The sequence below is a fragment of the Sminthopsis crassicaudata genome, chromosome 2, assembly GCF_048593235.1.
Source record: "Sminthopsis crassicaudata isolate SCR6 chromosome 2, ASM4859323v1, whole genome shotgun sequence".
NCBI classification, from domain to species: Eukaryota; Metazoa; Chordata; class Mammalia; order Dasyuromorphia; family Dasyuridae; genus Sminthopsis; species Sminthopsis crassicaudata.
In genome coordinates this window covers 522,069,199-522,088,915 of record NC_133618.1, presented here as the reverse complement: position 1 = coordinate 522,088,915, position 19,717 = coordinate 522,069,199, and the positions used below count along the sequence as shown (strand labels likewise).

Genomic DNA, 19,717 nt, shown 5'->3' with positions numbered 1-19,717 from the left:
AGTACAACTAAGAAACACGTTCAATTTATTACATACTTTTACAAAATCAAGAGGTATGGAATAGAGATTCACCATTTCATATTTAAACCTTTTTTTTGGGTTCTACTTTGTATACATTTTTTGGATGTTAAAATCCAAATAAAAAAACTAAACTAAAAAAGGAAAAAAATAAAGGTGATATTAAAAACAAAATACATCAAGAAAAAAATCATTATACAGTTCAAATATGAAATTTATGGTCCCCAGAGACAGAATAGTCAACACCAGAAAAGAAAGTTTTTCTGGCAGCCTAAATTCTTAGTATGCGTTCTATATTTGTTGTCTCTATCAGGAGACAGGTAGGGATGGCTGATGAAAATGGATAACAAGAAGACTAAATCTGAGCTACCTAGAACTTTGGTTACTAATGGGATATTTGCAAAATATTTGCAGACACTAGGTAGTTGAGTAGAGTTGTGAAAGTTTTTGTTGTAAGTAAAAATTTTAGTAAAATGGTAAGTTCAAGAAATAATTCAAGATGATAGAAAAAGAGTTAATTTTTTACAAAAAGTCCAAATATCCTCCAGATATTCAGATTAGAAAATATCAGTTAATTTAAATATAAAGTGGGATGCAAGACAAAAGAATGGGTTGGATTACAAGAAGAATGTTGCTAAGCACTTATACGGTAACAAAATGATAGTACTGGAAGGGAATTTAAGAGATTATCTAGACCAAAACCCTTATTTTACAACTAAGGACTCAGTCTCAAGGGAGCTAAATATTAGTGGTAATATGGAGATCAGAAGCTAAGATTTCTGACTTTTAATCTAGTTTTCTTTCTATTATCCTACCCTATATTCTTTCTTGCACAACTATACAGGAGACTTTGAAATATATATATAAAGTACCCTTCTTTAAACTAAATGCAGATAATAATAGAATAAATCAATTAGCAGGCCTTACAGAGATACAAGAAATATATAAGGGCTGCCCCTTATAAGTTCACAACAAGCCTCAAGTGCCTGCAGAAAAAGGGAGCATAACAAGTCAAAGGAGAAACTTACCTACTGCCTATGTGTATCCACCACCAATAATTATAACTAGCTTTTGGGCAATATGACAATATAACATTCGCAGCATCTGGGAAGAAGCTTTGTATCATGAGAAAGGGCAATGAAAAAGACTAAAAGAGGATTTAACCCAGATAATACTATAGAGTAACATTACTATTTTCACAGTCCACTAAGAATAGTCTACTAAATAGCCTACCCTGGATTGATGGCCTCTTCAGGAACACTTAGCGAATTAATAATACAGGAATCTTGATAATCTTGTATACTTCGAGCATCCATTATAATCAAACTGATGTTTTTATCTGTCATCATTGTGAACAATTCCTCAGCTGTGATTGCACCTTGGAATAGAAAGATAGAATCATGATAAACAAACAGATGATATTTACATATTACCAAACAGATGAAACATGAACTTTTCCTGGACAAGTTCTACATCCTGTCTTATGCATATTAGGTTAAGGATAACATCACTAACTATGGTCTGTGCAACATATACTTTATGCTGTATACTATATGTTTTTCAGTTTTGGATAAATCAATTTGTCTTTATTCAAAAATCTTGTTAACATGCAAATTCTCTTTATCAAACAGTTTCTGAAAAACTTTTTTAATGAGAAAGTTTTATAAATGTCAGGGTTTCTAAATATCATCACGGAAACTCAATTGACAATTGGTTACCTAACTAAGGATATACCATATGAAACAACTAACATGGTACTCAGTCTAAAAAAGAGGAAGGCTTTTTAACTCTAACTTAAAACACTGGGAAAACTTCATGAGACTGAAAAGAAACTGGGAGGAAGAAAGAATATGAAAAGGTTAGAGAAGACAATCTGCCTTCTATTGTTTTATCTAATTATTCCTTTTTTTTTTCCTTCCTGCTTCTAGAAGAAAAACAGTTAAAAACTGAAGAATTAATTTGGCAGCAAGCTAAGAAGGTTAGTCCCACAAAAATAATAAAATACCCATAATTATTCCTTTAGAGTTTTTGGTTAAAGATTGAACTGAATATTTTGTTAACTTTGACTTAACTAAAGCAGTTAGTTTCCAAAGAACAATCTCATAAGTAATAGTTTATTAAACTTTATTTATAATAAATTGATAGCAATGCAGGAATAAAGAGGTAAATATCTAACTGCATCACATTCACTTAATTTAAAAATTGTTTCACAATAATCCTCAAAAAACCCACAACTATTTACTAAGTAAGCTCAGCTGTTTTATTAGTTTTTATTTATTATTATTTTTTTTAAAGAAGCATGTATCTCAGAAAATCACCCCCCCCCCATATATTCAAACTTCATAGATAAGGAAACTGAGACTAAAAGAAATTAAGTGACTTATCCATGGTTATACAGCGAATATCTGAACAAAGTTTTAAACTAATCTTAATCTTAAGTCTAACACTAATTGTGTCTATTAAAATTTCAAAATTTCTGGAGAAAAAAAAAAGGATGTTTAAAAAACTGAGTATTCTAAACCTAAAGGGTTTTTTTTAATGCTGGTTTTTCTTAATAGAAGAATCTCAACATGGAAAAGGAGAAAAACAAATCTCAAACACACAAAGATTCACAAATCTAGCTAACTGTTGCTGCAAATACTTATCTTTCTTTCCCCTTTTTAATATATTTAAACAGAGTTTTCAAAGTTCATTTTTGTAATTATTTGAATTCTTAATTTCTCCCCCTCCCTCCCTTTCCCTCTCCCTAAGACAGAAAGCAAATTGATATGTGATACATGTACAATTATGTTAAATATATTTCTACAAGAGTCATGCAGTGAAAGAATCAGAATAAAAAGGAAAAACCATGAAAATGAAAAGACAAAAAAAAAAAAAAAAAAAAAAAAAAAGGTGAAAATAATATGTATTTGCATTCGGACACCACAGATCTTTCTCTGGATGTTGATAGCATTTCCCATCATGAGTCTTGGATCACTGTATTGTTGAAAAAAGGTAAGTTTATCATACTTGATCATTGCTCAATGTTGCTGTTAAATACTTACCTTTCTTTGCTTTCTCATTCTTTTCCTTCTTTTCACCATTAATCTATTTCATAAAAACAGAAAGATTTTTATTTATGAAATTCAAGTTTCATACTTCAGCAAAATTTAAAATGATACAAAATTACATGAATGTTAAAAAATACTGAAAGAACAGAACTACTTAGAGGATTAGGGATTGAAGGCTGAAAGATATCTTAGAAGTCATCTAGTCCAACCCCTCCTTTTAACAGGTGTGGAAACCCAATCCCAGTGAAATTAAATGAGCTGTCCAATGTCCATTAGGTATCAAGAGACAGTACCAAAATATGAACTGCCTTCAAACTCCACATTTAAATAATAACAATTAAAAACCAAGCACCACAGAACAGAACAATTTGATATCTTTTCTTTTTCTCCAGAAATTTTCAAATGTTCTATAGTAGTATTAAAAAAAGACAATAATTTATAATGCTGTACTCATTTAGAAACAGATATTCTTGGTATAATAAAACAACAAACAAAACTGTCATTACACTCATGTCTATAGATGTTTGGCTTAAATTATAAGAAAAATAATCAAAAGTAAAATATTTAAATAAAATTTGAAAGAATTAATGAATAAAAGGGAAGGCACTTACTAAATGTATATTATGTATAAGACTTAGAGAACTCAGCATTGAAGACAGAAGCACAAAGTGAATGAAACAAACCCTGACCTGATGTTTTAATATGGAAAAACAACATGTAGGAAGTGGTGAGTATTCAGGGAAGAGTTACAGAGAGCTAAAAGGATGGTGAGTTGAAGCATAGTGTAGAATTAAAAAGAGAACTCTCTGTTCTTTTCCCTCTCCAGAAATGTGACTCCGTAAAATTTTACCTAATTTGTGTTTTCTAAATAGTACAGTATTATATTCATAGGATACTATGACAAAAATACTATCTAATTTATATTATGCTTTTAAAATATTGGTCTGTGCATTACATGACAAATAAAATTAAGAAATTAAAATATGCATAATTATCCAACCAATCTGACCTTGAATATATTAGGATCACAGATTCAGATTTCACAAGACATCTAGCTCAGTCTCCATACTTTGCAGATGAAGAAACTGAAGCTCAGTCAAGTTCTTTGCCCAAGATTAGTTATATTTATAATAAAAGTCAGGGTTTGAACAAAAAGCCAATGCTCTTTACTTTCGACAACAACATTTTGTCTGGCAAATCAAAATCAAAGCCAATAAAAATCTTGTATAAAGCTAACAAAAATATTTGAAAAACAAATACTCAGGTGCAGTGGATAGAGCTCCAGCCTTGAATTCAGGAGGACCCGAGTTCAAATTTGGTCTCAGACACTTAACACTTCCTAGCTGTGTGACCCTGGGCAAGTCACTTAACCTCAGCCTCAGAAACAAAACAAAACAAAACAAACAAACAAGTACTCAGCTCCAATTAAGTGTAATTTAATGTAATTAAAATGGTAACATGACTAAAAGTTCTTGATTTAAAATTTTCAAACTCCTGAATCAATTATTGTTGAATAAAAAATACAATTTTTTTCCTAAGGAAAAGAAACTCATAGATCATTTTCCTGGCCATCTCTAATGCCTTGCTGTTGTTAATACCAATCCTTGTCTCCTCACTTTCACTCAAGCTCTAAAAACATTAATCACATCTACTTTACTATTTATGATAAAGACATGTCAAAGGCCCTATGATGCCAATCATTATTCAATCAGACTGTCTGATTTCTCTCGTTGGCTGCTCTCCTTATGTCTTCTCCTACTGGAATGTTAGCTCCTTGAGGTCAGGAATTATCTTGTTTCTATTTATATCCCAAATACTTATAATAGCCCCTGGCACAAAACAAGCACATAATAAATGATTTTTCTTTCTTTTATTTATTCATGGCTGTTCATTTGACTTCATTAACTCCCAAATAAAGCAAAGACAGCCCCAAACGAGTACACAGAGTACACATATCAAACTCTTCCTGATGTTGTTTGGATTTTTCTTGGCAAAGATACTAGAATAACTTGCCATTTCCTTTTCCAGCTCATTTTATATATGAGGACACTGAGGCAGAAATAAGTGCCCAGGGTCACACAGCTAGTGATCCAAGGTTGGATTAGAATTCAAATTTTCCTGATACCAGGTCCAATATCCTATTCACCTGGGCCACCTAGCTGAATTCCCAAATGAGGACACGACTATTCAACTTGGATTGGAAGTTTCTAGTAGGAAAAAAAAAATTCACACAAAGGTCAAATACTATTTTTTGATGATACTTAACAAGTACTTATTTGCACATATAGAATGCTTAGCACTCTAGTAAGTACATGAAAAAGAAGTAGATAATCTAACCTAGGGTCCTGGTGTGAAGAAAGAAAAATAGGTACAAGTAAGTGATATCTCTTTGAAATGAGTCAATGAGATACTATAAAGAGATACTATAAGGATGCCTGATGAGAAAGGAGACAAAGGAATACAGCCTTGAAATCTGAGGCTTAAGAGAAAAAATGAATAGCTGGGTTAAAGGCATAAGGAAAAAGTGGAGAATGCTGAAAAGACAAATGGCTTTCAACTTTGATAGTACAAGAGAATCATAAGAGAGTAACCTTTCCAAGAGTAGTTTTCTATGGAAACTAGACAGTTAAGATTTTAAAGAGGTAGTTGGTGGCTTAAAACATAATACCTCCAATACTAGAATATATCACTGAGTGTTAAGAGGAGATAGTGGTTAGGTACAGAGGCAGATGAGAAAGAAGCAGCAAGATTAGTTTTATGTAACTTGCCAAAGTTCTCAAAGTACTCAAAAAAAAAAAAATTAGAGCTAAAAATATAGTTATCTTTCCACATCAACTTAACTAATAAATAATAGAATCTCCTATTTTCTATATATTAATATTAAAACATGGTAGCAACATCATAACCTAGTCAAAACTAGAATATTTAACTCAAGTTTCTACAAAAATCCTTACCTAAAATATTACTACAAAGCTGCATTATATCAGGTCTTACCAAACTGAAAAGGCCTCAAATATAAGCCAGCAATGAACTATGCCTCATTTGAAGCCCAGCCTAAGTTGGGAAGATATTCCCATTAAGTTCATTGTGATTTTTGGCTGCAGTGAATGATAGAAGCACAAATGCACAGATGAACTGCAATCTAAATAAAGGAAGGATTCTTAATGACAAGGTCATGGATCCTTCCAGCACTTAACAACCTCCCCAAATATATGATCTTTAAATGTTACCAAAGAAATAAATGACTTAAGGAACTGTTCAAACCAACAGTTCAAAAAACAACAAAAGACCAGACCCTTCAGCCCTCTGGCACATGCTTATATCCCATCCTTGCCCAGCACCATAATTCCCAGTTAGGATCACAAGATCAAAGGACTAGAGGCAGAAGGAACCTCAGAAGTCATGGATTCCTACGTTCCCCTTTAATACCTTTTTGGTTTTATCTTTGGAGTCTAACAAGTTTTCTAAAGAGCTCTTAGCTGAGACTCTTCCATCCTCTTGTCCCACTTCCTTCTTTTGCTGCAGCTGCTGTTCCTCTCTCCTGTCCTTTTCTTCAAGTTTTTTCCGAACTTCAGCTTCCTCATATCTAATTGAAAAATGAAAACAAATGATCTGTTTATAATACAATCATAGTATTAAAAGATGTATAGTGTTCTTGAAAAAGATGTGTGTTGCATCCTCTTTCTCCAGTTTAAATCACATGCACTTTCTGACAATATTGTTCCAAGCCACAAACTTTTCTTGAAGAAATGGAAGATAGAGGCTTAAATTCCAATTTCCCTTCCACATCATGATTTTCCCCATTGTAGTTTTGATATCTTGGGGGTTGGTATAAGAAATTAAAAGGAAATTTGGGAGGAGTTTTGTGGAAACCACAGATGACATGAAGTCTACCAGACAATACAAAAAAGGTTTAGAAACTCAGAAATGCATAAAATGTGCATATTGTATTATAAAATACCAAAATACCATAAACATAGCCTATGACCAAATAATCCAAATTTTAAAATAAGGTACTATACAAGAAAGGGATAACTTAAACACTCTTTGCCCTTAGGAATTTACATTGTACTGAAGACTGCAACAGATACATAAATAGTAAAAGCAAAAGAATGAGGGAGAAAAGAGCTCAAGCATTAGGAGAGGTCTAAACTAAGATCTCAAATAATCTAAGGATTCTAAGTGCCGGAGATTAAAGAATGAGTACACTCCTAGCTTAAGCAAAGGCAAGAAGCAGGAAATGGAACAAGAAGTAACCCTGTCCGAGTGGAAAGTAGAGTTGAAAAAGGGGAGTAAAAAGAAATAATCAAGATGCATTAAGATAACAACTCAGCCAAATGACCATCAAAGCCAGCTTGCACATGTTCAAATGAAAATCTGAGACCAGAAAGATGAAATGACTTAGCCAGGATCAGAAATGAACTAAGTTTGTGAATTCAAGCCTGTCCCATCATGCCTTCCACCACCCATCTTAGATGAGAGGGAACCTCTGACTTTGGGGCTGACCATTTTGCATTTTAATCCAGAGGCTACACCCAAAGACACAGAAGATCTGGGAAGGTAGAGAGGAAATGAGGACAAATGTTAGTAGTTTCCTATTTTTCAGTGGTTATCCTTGCTGAAGCAGTGCTAACTCATATGAATTCTTTAAAACAATAACTAAATGGAACCAACACCAATTTGAATTAATCTTATAATTCGCCATTTCTCAATCACAGCATGGTTTTAATTTCAATAAAAATCCCTAAATGACAGCACAGATGTAACAGAACAGAGCAGAATTAAAGTGGAGCACAGATACGGATTTTCGAACATCATAAATTATTTCTAAATGCTGAAGATTTTATATTTAAGGTAAAAGGTAAATGAGATAAATTCTAAATATTATTTCCTACTATTTTAGATGCTCTCTTTTATGGATTTCATAATACATATACCTGAGTTTAAGGCTTTCAGAGAGTCTTTCAGCTTCTTCAATAGCTTTTTTGATGTTCCCAGGTCCAAGCATTGAATGAAAGTATTCCTAAAATTGTAGAAAAACAACTCTATAATATTAGCTCTGGCCAATGATATCCTAACAGAATAATCTAAAAGCACTACAAAAATGAAAAAAACCAACAACTAAACTACATTATGATCATAGTCTTATGACTAAATGAAAAAGATACTTTCTTAATGTATAAGCTACATTAATTCAAACTTAAAATATTTTATTTAAAATGTTTCAAAGATAACTCCTTCATCTCTTCCTATGAGTAAAAAAAATCCTTTAAATAATGAACACTAAACCTTTTTTTTTTGAAGATGCCTTTTATAACTTTGTATTATCTGTGAAAATGCTAATTATATTTTCTTTTAGTATTTTGTTTATATTATATCCCCAAAATGATAAATATGATTAAGTATTCTACATGATCTATATTCACTGGTTTTAGTTAGGATGTATTTAGATGACTTTAATTCATCACACAGGACAAGCAAGAAAACTGCAGCCATGGCTCTAAGAAAACTGGAGTAGGAATTCTTAAAGAAAGTTTTACTACTTTCACCTTTAGCTATCTACCTCCAACAGTCAATTGTCCCAATGTACATGCTATCAACTCCTTTTCACCCAGACTACATCATCATTCACCACCTTACTGTATCAAAAAGATAGGAGAGCACATCTGCTACAACAGTCACTATTTGTGCAATTCTGTTCTTGTGATCTGGGAGTATACCTTTTTTCTGTATCCCAAAATAGGCTGCTCTAGAGATAATGATACCCTGAATTGAGACACTGAAACCTTGATACAAGCCACGAGTTCCATCAGACTTGGTGATTTTTACAAGGCAGTCTCCCAGGCCTTTGAATTCTCTCAGTGCCAGATTGTCATCAGCTGCCAAATGGGGTCTTGCAAAATCCAAGGGGTAGATGCAGAGAGAAGTAGTTCCAGTAGCACCACCAGAGTAAGACTGCCATTAAAATACCTCTGAATTGTGTGTGCTTGTCAAGTTAAGGGCCTGAGTGGTGAAATAGCTGATGACATTTGCTAAAGTTATTCCACCAGAAGGAAAGCACCTTTTCTTCCTTTGGAATTTGGACTATACAATTCATTGTGCCCCTGTACTGCTCATCTGCAGCAATCTGCTTACTTGCATGCTGTATTTGCAATAGTAGCTTGACTCTCTTGATTAGGACTACTGCAGTCTTAGAGATAGCAGCAGCAATACCAATGACCAAGAAGTCCTTGGGGAAGGAGATGGCCTGTTCCATTATGGTTATAGAGGGGCTGCCTGCACAGCCCCTTGCTACAGCTCAAACCAAAGGTTTTTTATGAATTTTTTAATCACAAGATATTTCTCTTAAATAATTGTTGAATTTACCTAAGAGAATAAAAAGCTGTTGATTCCTCTTTTCTTGATGAGCACAACGGCACGAAAAAAGTAACTTACCATCTTTTGAAGAGAGGAAGGTAAGGAGAGGGGGAAAAATTTGGAACTCAAAAACCTGTAAAAGTGAATGCTAAACATTTTCTTTACATGTAACTGGGTGAAAATATACAATTAAAATTTGTTTTAAAAAGTAACTACAAGAATAGGACATTTAATAGAACCTGAGTGATTATGAATAATTTTATATGGAGAACTGAAGAGTTGGATGTGGCCAAAGTATATTTAATCTACAACAACTATAACAGCTTCTCAATATACCTGGAAAGAACACACACACTGCTTTGTTCATAATAAATACACAACAATATAGGCATAATAGGAACATAACAGCCTGGCACATAGTAGGCACTTATAATACTTATTAAATTAATGGCAGGTATCCAATAAACACTGATTGAATAATTTAATCAAATGCCTAGAATTCAAAAAATACCGATCTCAACTGCTCATGAGGCAATCTTCCTGAGTTAAAAAGGGGCAAATGTTCAATTGTTTTACACTCTGAGAGAGCTTTTGGATCTATCCTAAGAATAAATCATGTTTGATTTCTCTTTTATTAATGGTTATATAAGATGCTGAGCTAATAAAACAGGCAAAAAAATTGTTTGCTGACATAAGATTCAATCCTTCATGAAGGAAAATTAATATTAAATTTGTTTTAAAAATCCTTTTCAGTGTAAGATTTCTGTAACAATATAAAAATTATGAGAACTATTAGTTTATTTGATTCAAGTAAGGATTTAAGAAAAATAAAGTTGTTTCTACATGTTATAGACATATTCAGAAAAGTACTTATATGCAAATAAGAAAATCTAGCTGTGAAAACAACTAATTTAGACTTGCTGTGAAAAGTTTTTCCTCTATATAACTACATACCAGCTGTAAATTAGTAATAGAAAATTTAATTGATTTTAAATTAGCTTTCAAATGAGTATTTAATAAAGAATTTTTTTAGTAAAGGTTTTGAAATATTTTCAAGTTTTTTACCACTACACACCTGTCAGATTGGCTAAGATGACAGGAACAAATAATGACAAATGTTGGAGGGGATGTGGGGAAATTGGGACACTAATACATTGCTGGTGGAGTTGTGAAAGAATCCAGCCATTCTGGAGAGCAATCTGGAATTATGCCCAAAAAGTTATCAAACTGTGCATACCCTTTGACCCAGCAGCGCTACTACTGGGATTATATCCCAAAGAAATACTAAAGAGCGGAAAGAGACATATATGTGCCAAAATGTTTGTAGCAGCTCTTTTTGTTGTAGCTAGAAACTGGAAGATGAATGGATGTCCATCAGTTGGAGAATGGTTGGGTAAATTATGGTATATGAAGGTTATGGAATATTATTGCTCTGTAAGAAATGACCAGCAGGAGGAATACAGAGAGGCCTGGAGAGACTTAAATCAACTGATGCTGAGTGAAATGAGCAGAACCAGAAGATCGCTGTACACTTCAGCAACAATGCTGTATGAGGATGCATTCTGTTGGAAGTGGAAATCTTCAACATAAAGAAAAACCAACTCACTTCCAGTTGATCAATGATGGACAGAGGTAGCTACACCCAGAGAAGAAACACTGGGAAGTGAATGTAAATTGTTAGCACTAATATCTGTCTGCCCAGGTTGCATGTACCTTCGGATTCTAATGTTTATTGTGCAACAAGAAAATGATATTCACACACATGTATTGTACTTAGACTATATTGTAACACATGTAAAATGTATGGTATTGCCTGTCGTCGGGGGGAGGGAATAAGGGAGGGGGGGGTAATTTGGAAAAATGAATACAAGGGATAATATTATAAAATATATATATAATAAAAAAAATTAAAAAAAAAAAAAAAAAGAAATATTTTCAAGTTTTTAATAAAGTTTTTAAGAGTGGCACTAACATTAATACATATCTCATCAATATTCTCAATGTCTACTCAGATTAAGTCTATGCTACTCTCCTAATAATCTTCCTACTCCAAATAGCTTCTCTACCCCATCCACTAAAATTTTTACAGATAAGAACATGCTCATTTTATTCTGCAATTTAATCAAAACTTTACTAGTCTGAGATTTATATTTCATAGATATACAAACACATTTGTTTTTCTCCAACAAAATGTAAGACAAATGACAGTAAATCAATTAATAATGGAGTTGGCATAAATACTTCATCAATTTATAAAAACATAATTTATACTCTTTTCCTTTTCAATAGCCAAAATTAACACGTTAGCCAAACTTTATTCTCCATGAAAGTAGTTACAGTTTATCTATGTTACTGGATAGATCAGATCATACTCCTATTCTCTATTTATTTAAAGAAAAGACCAACAGAAATACAAAGAGGTATATATTTTTATTATGCCAATATGTTTCCTGGCAAAGCTATGCTTTAGGAAAAGAAAAAAGAGCACTCTGGGAAGAACAAAGGAAAACAATATAAAAACCCTTCAAAAAGTAGGAGTTAGCCTATTCATAAAAGCCATAACAATAATGAGTGCTTTCCAGGTTTACAAAGTCCTTATCTCACAATATTATTATGTGATAAGCACTATATCATCTGAATTATACAGAAAAGGAAAATGATGCTCAGTTCCTCAGAAGTGCTCAGGATCACTGAACAAGACAGTCTCAAAACCAAATTTCTAAACTAGCAATATTATACTTGCTTTTCAGTTCCACAGTCTCCTAGGATAGGTAAAACTATTGGGAAATACTGCAAATGCTCCAAATCTTTTTTTTTTTTTTTTTAATGGAGGGGGGAGGGAAGAAAAAATTATAGAAGCAAATCTTTTCTGTTAAGTTAATTTCATATTAATATATATTATAAAATCATGAATATGGAGACTATAAAAACTTGTTTGAATCTGGGCAGAAATCCTTTACTCATCTGCAAATGGGAACTTAGATAGTACCTCTCCTAATACAAGCTAGTTGGACCATTTCAAAATTGGCATGCACTAACTGAAAATGAATCTTCTAGAAAACTGTAGTGTAATATTTAGCTTATATTAGTACAAATTTGAGGTAATTTTAATCAAAAAGAAAAATCTACAAGATTCATAGCCATGAAATGATAACAAAATAGTTACCTTAATGAGCAATTAAAATAAATCACAATATTTCAATGTTCTATGCAAACAAGGATATTTGAAGGAAGAAAAGTTTATGTTATTTCTTTAAGTCTTTTAACCAAATCAACTAGATGTTACAAAAAGGAATATAATCATTTCAATATTGGATTTCAAATGGCTTCCTTATCAAAACAGTAATCTATAAATCTAAATAGTGATGGGGATTTTTATTTTTGTCTCCAACTCCAATATCTACAACAGCGCTTGGCACAAAATAATTAATGCATGTTTGTGGTTTCATTAAAAAAAAAAAAATCTAAATAGACAATAGTAAATCTTCCTCTCAATGCAATAATCTCCATTCTAATGAGGTTTCTCCACCGTGCTTCCTATTTCCTTATTTTATTCTGTTTTTCTTTGTACTTTCAATTGACCAATCTAGTTTCAGCTCAACTATATACTTTTCCATCACTTTATTTAGTGTGCTTTTTTTCTTCTTTATCTACTTTATCAAAATAACAAAGGAATAGTTCCAGTCTCTCAGAAGAAAGCCACTGAATCAATCAACACATGTATTAAGCACTAATGTACCAGATACTATAAGGGGCAAAGAATATATTTTGTACAACAAAAATCAACTAGAAATAGTAATTCAGTAAATTTATCTTTGGAATGGTTTCAACATAATGTGGGCAATAAATAACAAACATCTAATTCTCCTATGATTAAATGTGGACTTCATGAAAGCAATGACATATACACTTCTCATATACTTGAGAAAAAATATGAATTCCTCCCATAAAAGCTACAATTTCATTCAAAAAGTAACAAAAGAAGAAAAAGTCCATAATCTATTGTGGGATTAAACCAAAGCAACATTTTTACAAATAATGAAATTAAATTGACAAGTTAACTGCCTTCTCCAATCTTACATATTTATTGAATTTATGTTCACTGAACAGACACTATGAGTCTGAAATTATACAGTACATGTGCTCAAAAATAAATAGCCAGTTACAGACATCTGATAGCCCTTATTAATAAAAACTGATGATCAGAGAAAACAGAAAAAAAAAAAAATGACATACCTGCTGCTGCTTGAAATCAGGTCTTTTTTTGATAAGATTATAAACAGACACATATTTCATATACAGTACATAGGCTTTTTCCTCATCACGATCCAATCTGCTTTCTTCTGCTGTCCTGAAGATCTTCAGGGCACTCTGCACATAACTTCAATTAGAGAATAAATAATTAAGCTGACACTGCCAGTGGCATTAAAACAATTGGCAAGTAAAATTCAGAGCTATATTAATATAGAAAAACTTCATTATTTGGGGTTCTACTAGTTTAGAACTTAAAATCTGAACACAGAGTAAATAGAAATGTAACTTGCTTCTATAAGTAAAAAATGTTTATTCACTTAATGGAAACAAAATTATTTCTACATCCTAGAAAACAGTTCATCATAAAGTATTTATATAATCTGATTAAAAACAAATTCTAGGGGCAGCTAGGTGGTGCAGTGTATAGAACACCATCCCTGAAGTCAGGAGGATCTGAGTTCAAATCTAGTCTCAGACACTTAACAAGTCCTGGCTGTGTGACCCTGAGCAACTCACTTAACTCCAACTGTCTCAGAAAAAAAAAAAAAATCCAAACAAAACACAAAACAAAAAACAAAATTCTATACGATGAATCATTCTCCAGAACTATTTTCTTTATTCCCTATCTTGGTGAGGGTGACAGCCTGCAAATAAATAAATAAATAAATTGATTATATGTACTTTTTTCACATAAAAAGAAAGCAAAACTCCTTTAAGTAAAAGTATCTTTCAGTTCTTCTTAAGTCTTTCCCCACTGACAGTCATCAAAACTTCTAAACAAAATCTATTCTTATCACTAAGCCAGATACCAAAAGATAATTCAGAAGTTAGGAAGAAGAATAGTATTGGGAAAGGGGAAGGAAAGAAGCATGCCATCCCTGTCTTTGTGTTTGAATTATGATTTTTTTTCCAGTTATGAATTATCTAGAATGTCACATAGTCGAGCCCTATTTTAAAGCTTTTACAATTGGAGTTAAGGAAGTGATTTCTAAAAATGTGATTCATTTCAACAAAATGTCATCAATAGTAAGCATTTTTTTATGCAATTTATTAGAAGGGATTTCAGCCAACTTTGGCATCAGTAATACAAAAGAAACAAACCCCATCTTCACATCATGAAATTATTCTATAATTTAACCAATTATCCAAGGTATACATCAAGTGGCTTGCCAAATCAAATACTGTTTTGCCTCAGGGTGTAATTATGTGCAATCAATTTGATGTAGGATATACTTGTTAATCATATTAAGAGTGTAAGCTATTATAGGATGAATGTTTAGGGGGAGGGGGAATTACTATAAGAACTGTTTATTTATTTATTTATTTTTTAATTTAGAATATTCAAACAAGTCTTAATAGGAAAAAAGTCATAGAATCATTAATTTGGAAAAGGGCATTTATTTGAACTCTCTCCACAAAAAGCAATACTCTTAAAAGCACTTGACAGAGTCCAGTCCCTATTTGAATATTTTAAGCCATAGGAAGCTATTTTTCAAGGTGAATCCATTCCATTTTTGAACAACTCTAATTGCTGGGAAGTTCTCTTATGTAATGAACTGAAACTTAACTTACTGATGCTTCCACACGTCTAGATGGAAAGAAAGCTTTTCAGATGCGCAGAGACAGCTATCAGATGGTAGCAGGAAGTCAAATATACAATAATAAATCATAACCTCTTTCATGTCTTACTCCATTTATGTAATGTCTGATTCAAATTAATTTTAGGTGAAGTATATCCTTAACAATATGAAAATATGAACTTGTTTTAAGGGAATTAATATCAAATAAAGAATTTTAAAATATACATACTTCTTAGTACTTATTTTCTCTGCTTTAACTTCTGTCTTCTTATTAAGTTCTTTCAATGAGGAACCAAGGTAGAGCTCTTTAGGGACCGAAGCCACAGCAGGCATGGTGAACAGTATTTACTTTCACCCTTTCACAATAAGGTGGAATGTCTTTAAAAGCAGCTCTTTTCTGAAACAAAAAAATTTTTTTAGAATACCAACTATATCCACAATTAAAATAATTCAACCAAGTACCAAAATGAATAAAATTTCTAAAATGTATATTTGAATTTACATGTAAATGTACACAATTTGGTTATTCTTAGTTATTGTTGGTAATTTGAGGGGTATTTGGTAATAAGTGTCATCAAATTATTTATTACAGATGTTAAAACAAATTTTCTGGCAAATCTGCTTGTTTTTCTTCTTTGATGATGGATTCAATATCAAAATGTTATTATTTTTTAAAGAGTTTGGATATCAAGATTCATCAATAATATTACTCTCCCCTTAAGTTTTTCAATATGTTTATTTGTCTTTTTACTTGGCTCACAAGTGTTTTTGTGACTAAGAATTCTTTTTAGCTTGTAATAAAATTGAATCTACCTACTTTTGTATTCCTATCTTTTTTTCTCATTTCTTTGACAAATTATGTGCTCTCTTTGCCATTTAAATATATTACTCATGATTACGATTTCTTCCAAAGAACTAATGGGCTTCCTTGATAGGAAATGGTTCTTCTTTGGAGGATTTCAGGAAATACTGAAATAAAGCTCATATTTCAGTAGGGAACATTTTTCTTAATGGACTAGTCTAAATATCATTAATGTCCCTTTCAACTCTTGAAATACTATGATTCTTTATTGAAGAGCAGACATTTAATAAATTTTTCCAAAGCTGTCATGTAAATATAAACATTTAAACCATAATTATTAAATTTTTTTCTAGTTTGCAGCTACAGCCCTGTGGTTTTAGATTAAATACATATAACCTCTAGGTTTTTAAGTTTGTGCTTTTGTGTACCCACATATATAATTTTTTTTTTTCAAATTTTTCACTGAGTACTTAAAAAGAATGTATATTAACTGTCACTGCTCCCCTTCCCCCACATTATATCTATACAGTAACTATACTAAGCCTCTGGGGCCATCTTTTACATCTACTTGCTCACTAATCTCTTATTATATTTTTGTTTTTTATGTTAATAAATGGGGCTTGCAGAAAAAGCATTTGACAAAATCCAACATCCATTCCTACTAAAAACTCTTGAGAGTATAGGAATAAATGGACTATTCCTTAGAATAATCAGGAGCATATATTTAAGACCTTCAGTAAGCATAATATGCAATAGAAATAAACTGCAACCTTTCCCAGTAAGATCAGGAGTGAAACAAGGTTGCCCACTATCACCATTACTATTCAATATAGTACTAGAAACGCTAGCCTCGGCAATAAGAGCAGAGAAAGAGATTCAAGAAATTAGAGTAGGAAATGAGGAAATCAAACTATCACTTTTTGCAGATGACATAATGGTATACTTAGAGAACCCCAAAGACTCTGCTAAAAAGCTACTAGAAATAATTCAAAATTTCAGCAAAGTGGCAGGATACAAAATAAATCCACATAAATCCTCGGCATTTTTATATATCACTAACAAAATGCAACAGCAAGAGATACAAAGAGAAATTCCATTCCAAACAAATGTTGAGAGTATAAAGTATTTGGGAATCCATCTACCAAAGAAAAGTCAGGAATTATATGAGAAAAATTACAAAACACTTGCCACAAAAATAAAATCAGATTTAAATAATTGGAAAGACATTCAGTGCTCTTGGATAGGCCGAGCGAATATAATAAAGATGACAATACTCCCCAAACTAATCTATTTATTTAGTGCTATACCAATCAGACTCCCAAGAAACTATTTCAATGACCTAGAAAAAATAACAACAAAATTCATATGGAAGAATAAAAGGTCGAGAATTGCAAGGGAACTAATGAAAAAAAACTCAGAGGAAGGTGGTCTAAGTGTACCTGATCTAAAGCTATATTATATAGCAGCAGTCACCAAAACCATTTGGTATTGGCTAAGAAATAAACCGGTAGATCAGTGGAACAGATTAGATACAAAGGACAAAAAAGGGTACATATATAGCAACCTAATCTTTGACAAACCCAAAGATACCAACATTAGGGATAAAAATTCATTATTCGGAAAAAACTGTTGGGAAAACTGGAAATTAGTATGGCAGAAATTAGATATGGATCCACACTTAACACCATATACCAAGATAAGATCAAAATGGGTCCATGATTTAGGCATAAAGAGGGAGATAATAAATAGATTAGAGGAACAGAGGATAATCTATCTCTCAGACTTGTGGAGAAGGAAGGAATTTATGACCAGAGGAGAACTAGAGATCATTATTGATCACAAAATAGAAGATTTTGATTACATCAAACTAAAAAGTTTCTGTACAAACAATAATAACGCAAACAAGATTAGAAGGGAAGTAACAAATTGGGAAAATATTTTTAAAAACAAAGGTTCTGACAAAGGTCTCATTTCCAAAATATATAGAGAACTGACCCTAATTTATAAGAAACCGAACCATTCTCCAATTGATAAATGGTCAAAGGATATGAACAGACAATTCTCAGAGGAAGAAATTGAAACTATATCCACTCACATGAAAGAGTGTTCCAAATCACTATTGATCAGAGAAATGCAAATTAAGACAACTCTGAGATACCACTACACACCTGTCAGATTGGCTAAGATGACAGGAACAAATAATGATGAATGTTGGAGGGGATGTGGGGAAACTGCGACACTAATACATTGCTGGTGGAGTTGCGAAAGAATCCAGCCATTCTGGAGAGCAATCTGGAATTATGCCCAAAAAGTTATCAAACTGTGCATACCCTTTGACCCAGCAGCGCTACTACTGGGCTTATATCCCAAAGAAATACTAAAGAGCGGAAAGAGACATATATGTGCCAAAATGTTTGTGGCAGCTCTTTTTGTAGTAGCTAGAAAATGGAAGATGAATGGATGTCCATCAGTTGGAGAATGGTTGGGTAAATTATGGTATATGAAGGTTATGGAATATTATTGCTCTGTAAGAAATGACCAGCAGGAGGAATACAGAGAGGCCTGGAGAGACTTAAATCAACTGATGCTGAGTGAAATGAGCAGAACCAGAAGATCGCTGTACACTTCAGCAACAATGCTGTATGAGGATGCATTCTGTTGGAAGTGGAAATCTTCAACATAAAGAAAAACCAACTCACTTCCAGTTGATCAATGATGGACAGAGGTAGCTACACCCAGAGAAGAAACACTGGGAAGTGAATGTAAATTGTTAGCACTAATATCTGTCTGCCCAGGTTGCATGTACCTTCGGAATCTAATGTTTATTGTGCAACAAGAAAATGATATTCACACACATGTATTGTATCTAGACTATATTGTAACACATGTAAAATGTATGGGATTGCCTGTCATGGGGGGAGGGAATAGAGGGAGGGGGGGATAATTTGGAAAAATGAATACAAGGGATAATATTATAAAAAATATATATATAATAAAAAATTATTAAGTAAAAAAAAAAAATTCCAAAGCTTAAAAAGCTTTATGAAATAGTCTTAAAAACTGTTCAAAATTCTCATCTTTCATCATTACCTTATCAGAGTAGCTAATTATATTTAGAATCCCAAGATGATATGTTGCTTACTGAGTTGATATGATATTCACCATTACTTTGTGAGGGCTTAAGTTGTTAACATTTGTGAGGTAGTTTATTTCCAAAATTTAAGTTGTGATTCATCAACTATAGAATATAATATTAAGATAATATAATTTTATTATTTGGTTATAATTATCAAACATAATAATATATACCATAAATAATATAATACCATGTAAAAAAAATAAAAAAAATAAATGGGGCTGCAGAAATCCCATTAATTTAGAGTCTATTTCTTATTATAAAACTAAGTTTTTCTTTTAGGAATTTACAGTTGTTTATTGCATAATGATTAAAAACTGCTTTTAATTTTTTACCAACATTTAAAATCATTTTACTTATATCTTCCCATCTCCTTCTCCAACTGATTTTACAGATGAGGAAATGAAGCAAACTGTGGTGAGTGTCTTGCCCAGGGTCACACATCTAGTAAATGAGGTCAGCTTTGAACTCAGAAAGATGAATTTTCCTGATTCAAGGTCTGCCAATTTTAACTACTGGG

At 32.2% G+C, this 19,717-nt stretch overlaps 1 protein-coding gene and 1 pseudogene across 1 annotated transcript in view; both read right to left on the bottom strand.

The window, feature by feature from the left end:
• Positions 1 to 19,717, bottom strand: part of USP8 (ubiquitin specific peptidase 8) — a 62,254-nt gene that overhangs the window by 32,566 nt on the left and 9,971 nt on the right. Inside the window, exons 2-7 of the mRNA XM_074294485.1 lie at positions 15,489 to 15,656; positions 13,662 to 13,806; positions 8,006 to 8,091; positions 6,498 to 6,654; positions 3,063 to 3,105; positions 1,252 to 1,396 (exon numbers count right to left, since the gene is read on the bottom strand). Coding sequence (XP_074150586.1) covers positions 1,252 to 1,396; positions 3,063 to 3,105; positions 6,498 to 6,654; positions 8,006 to 8,091; positions 13,662 to 13,806; positions 15,489 to 15,592 — 680 coding nt within the window. The 5' untranslated portion in view covers positions 15,593 to 15,656. The remainder of the gene's footprint in view (positions 1 to 1,251; positions 1,397 to 3,062; positions 3,106 to 6,497; positions 6,655 to 8,005; positions 8,092 to 13,661; positions 13,807 to 15,488; positions 15,657 to 19,717) is intronic.
• LOC141557984 (ADP/ATP translocase 3-like) lies at positions 8,312 to 9,461 on the bottom strand (annotated as a pseudogene).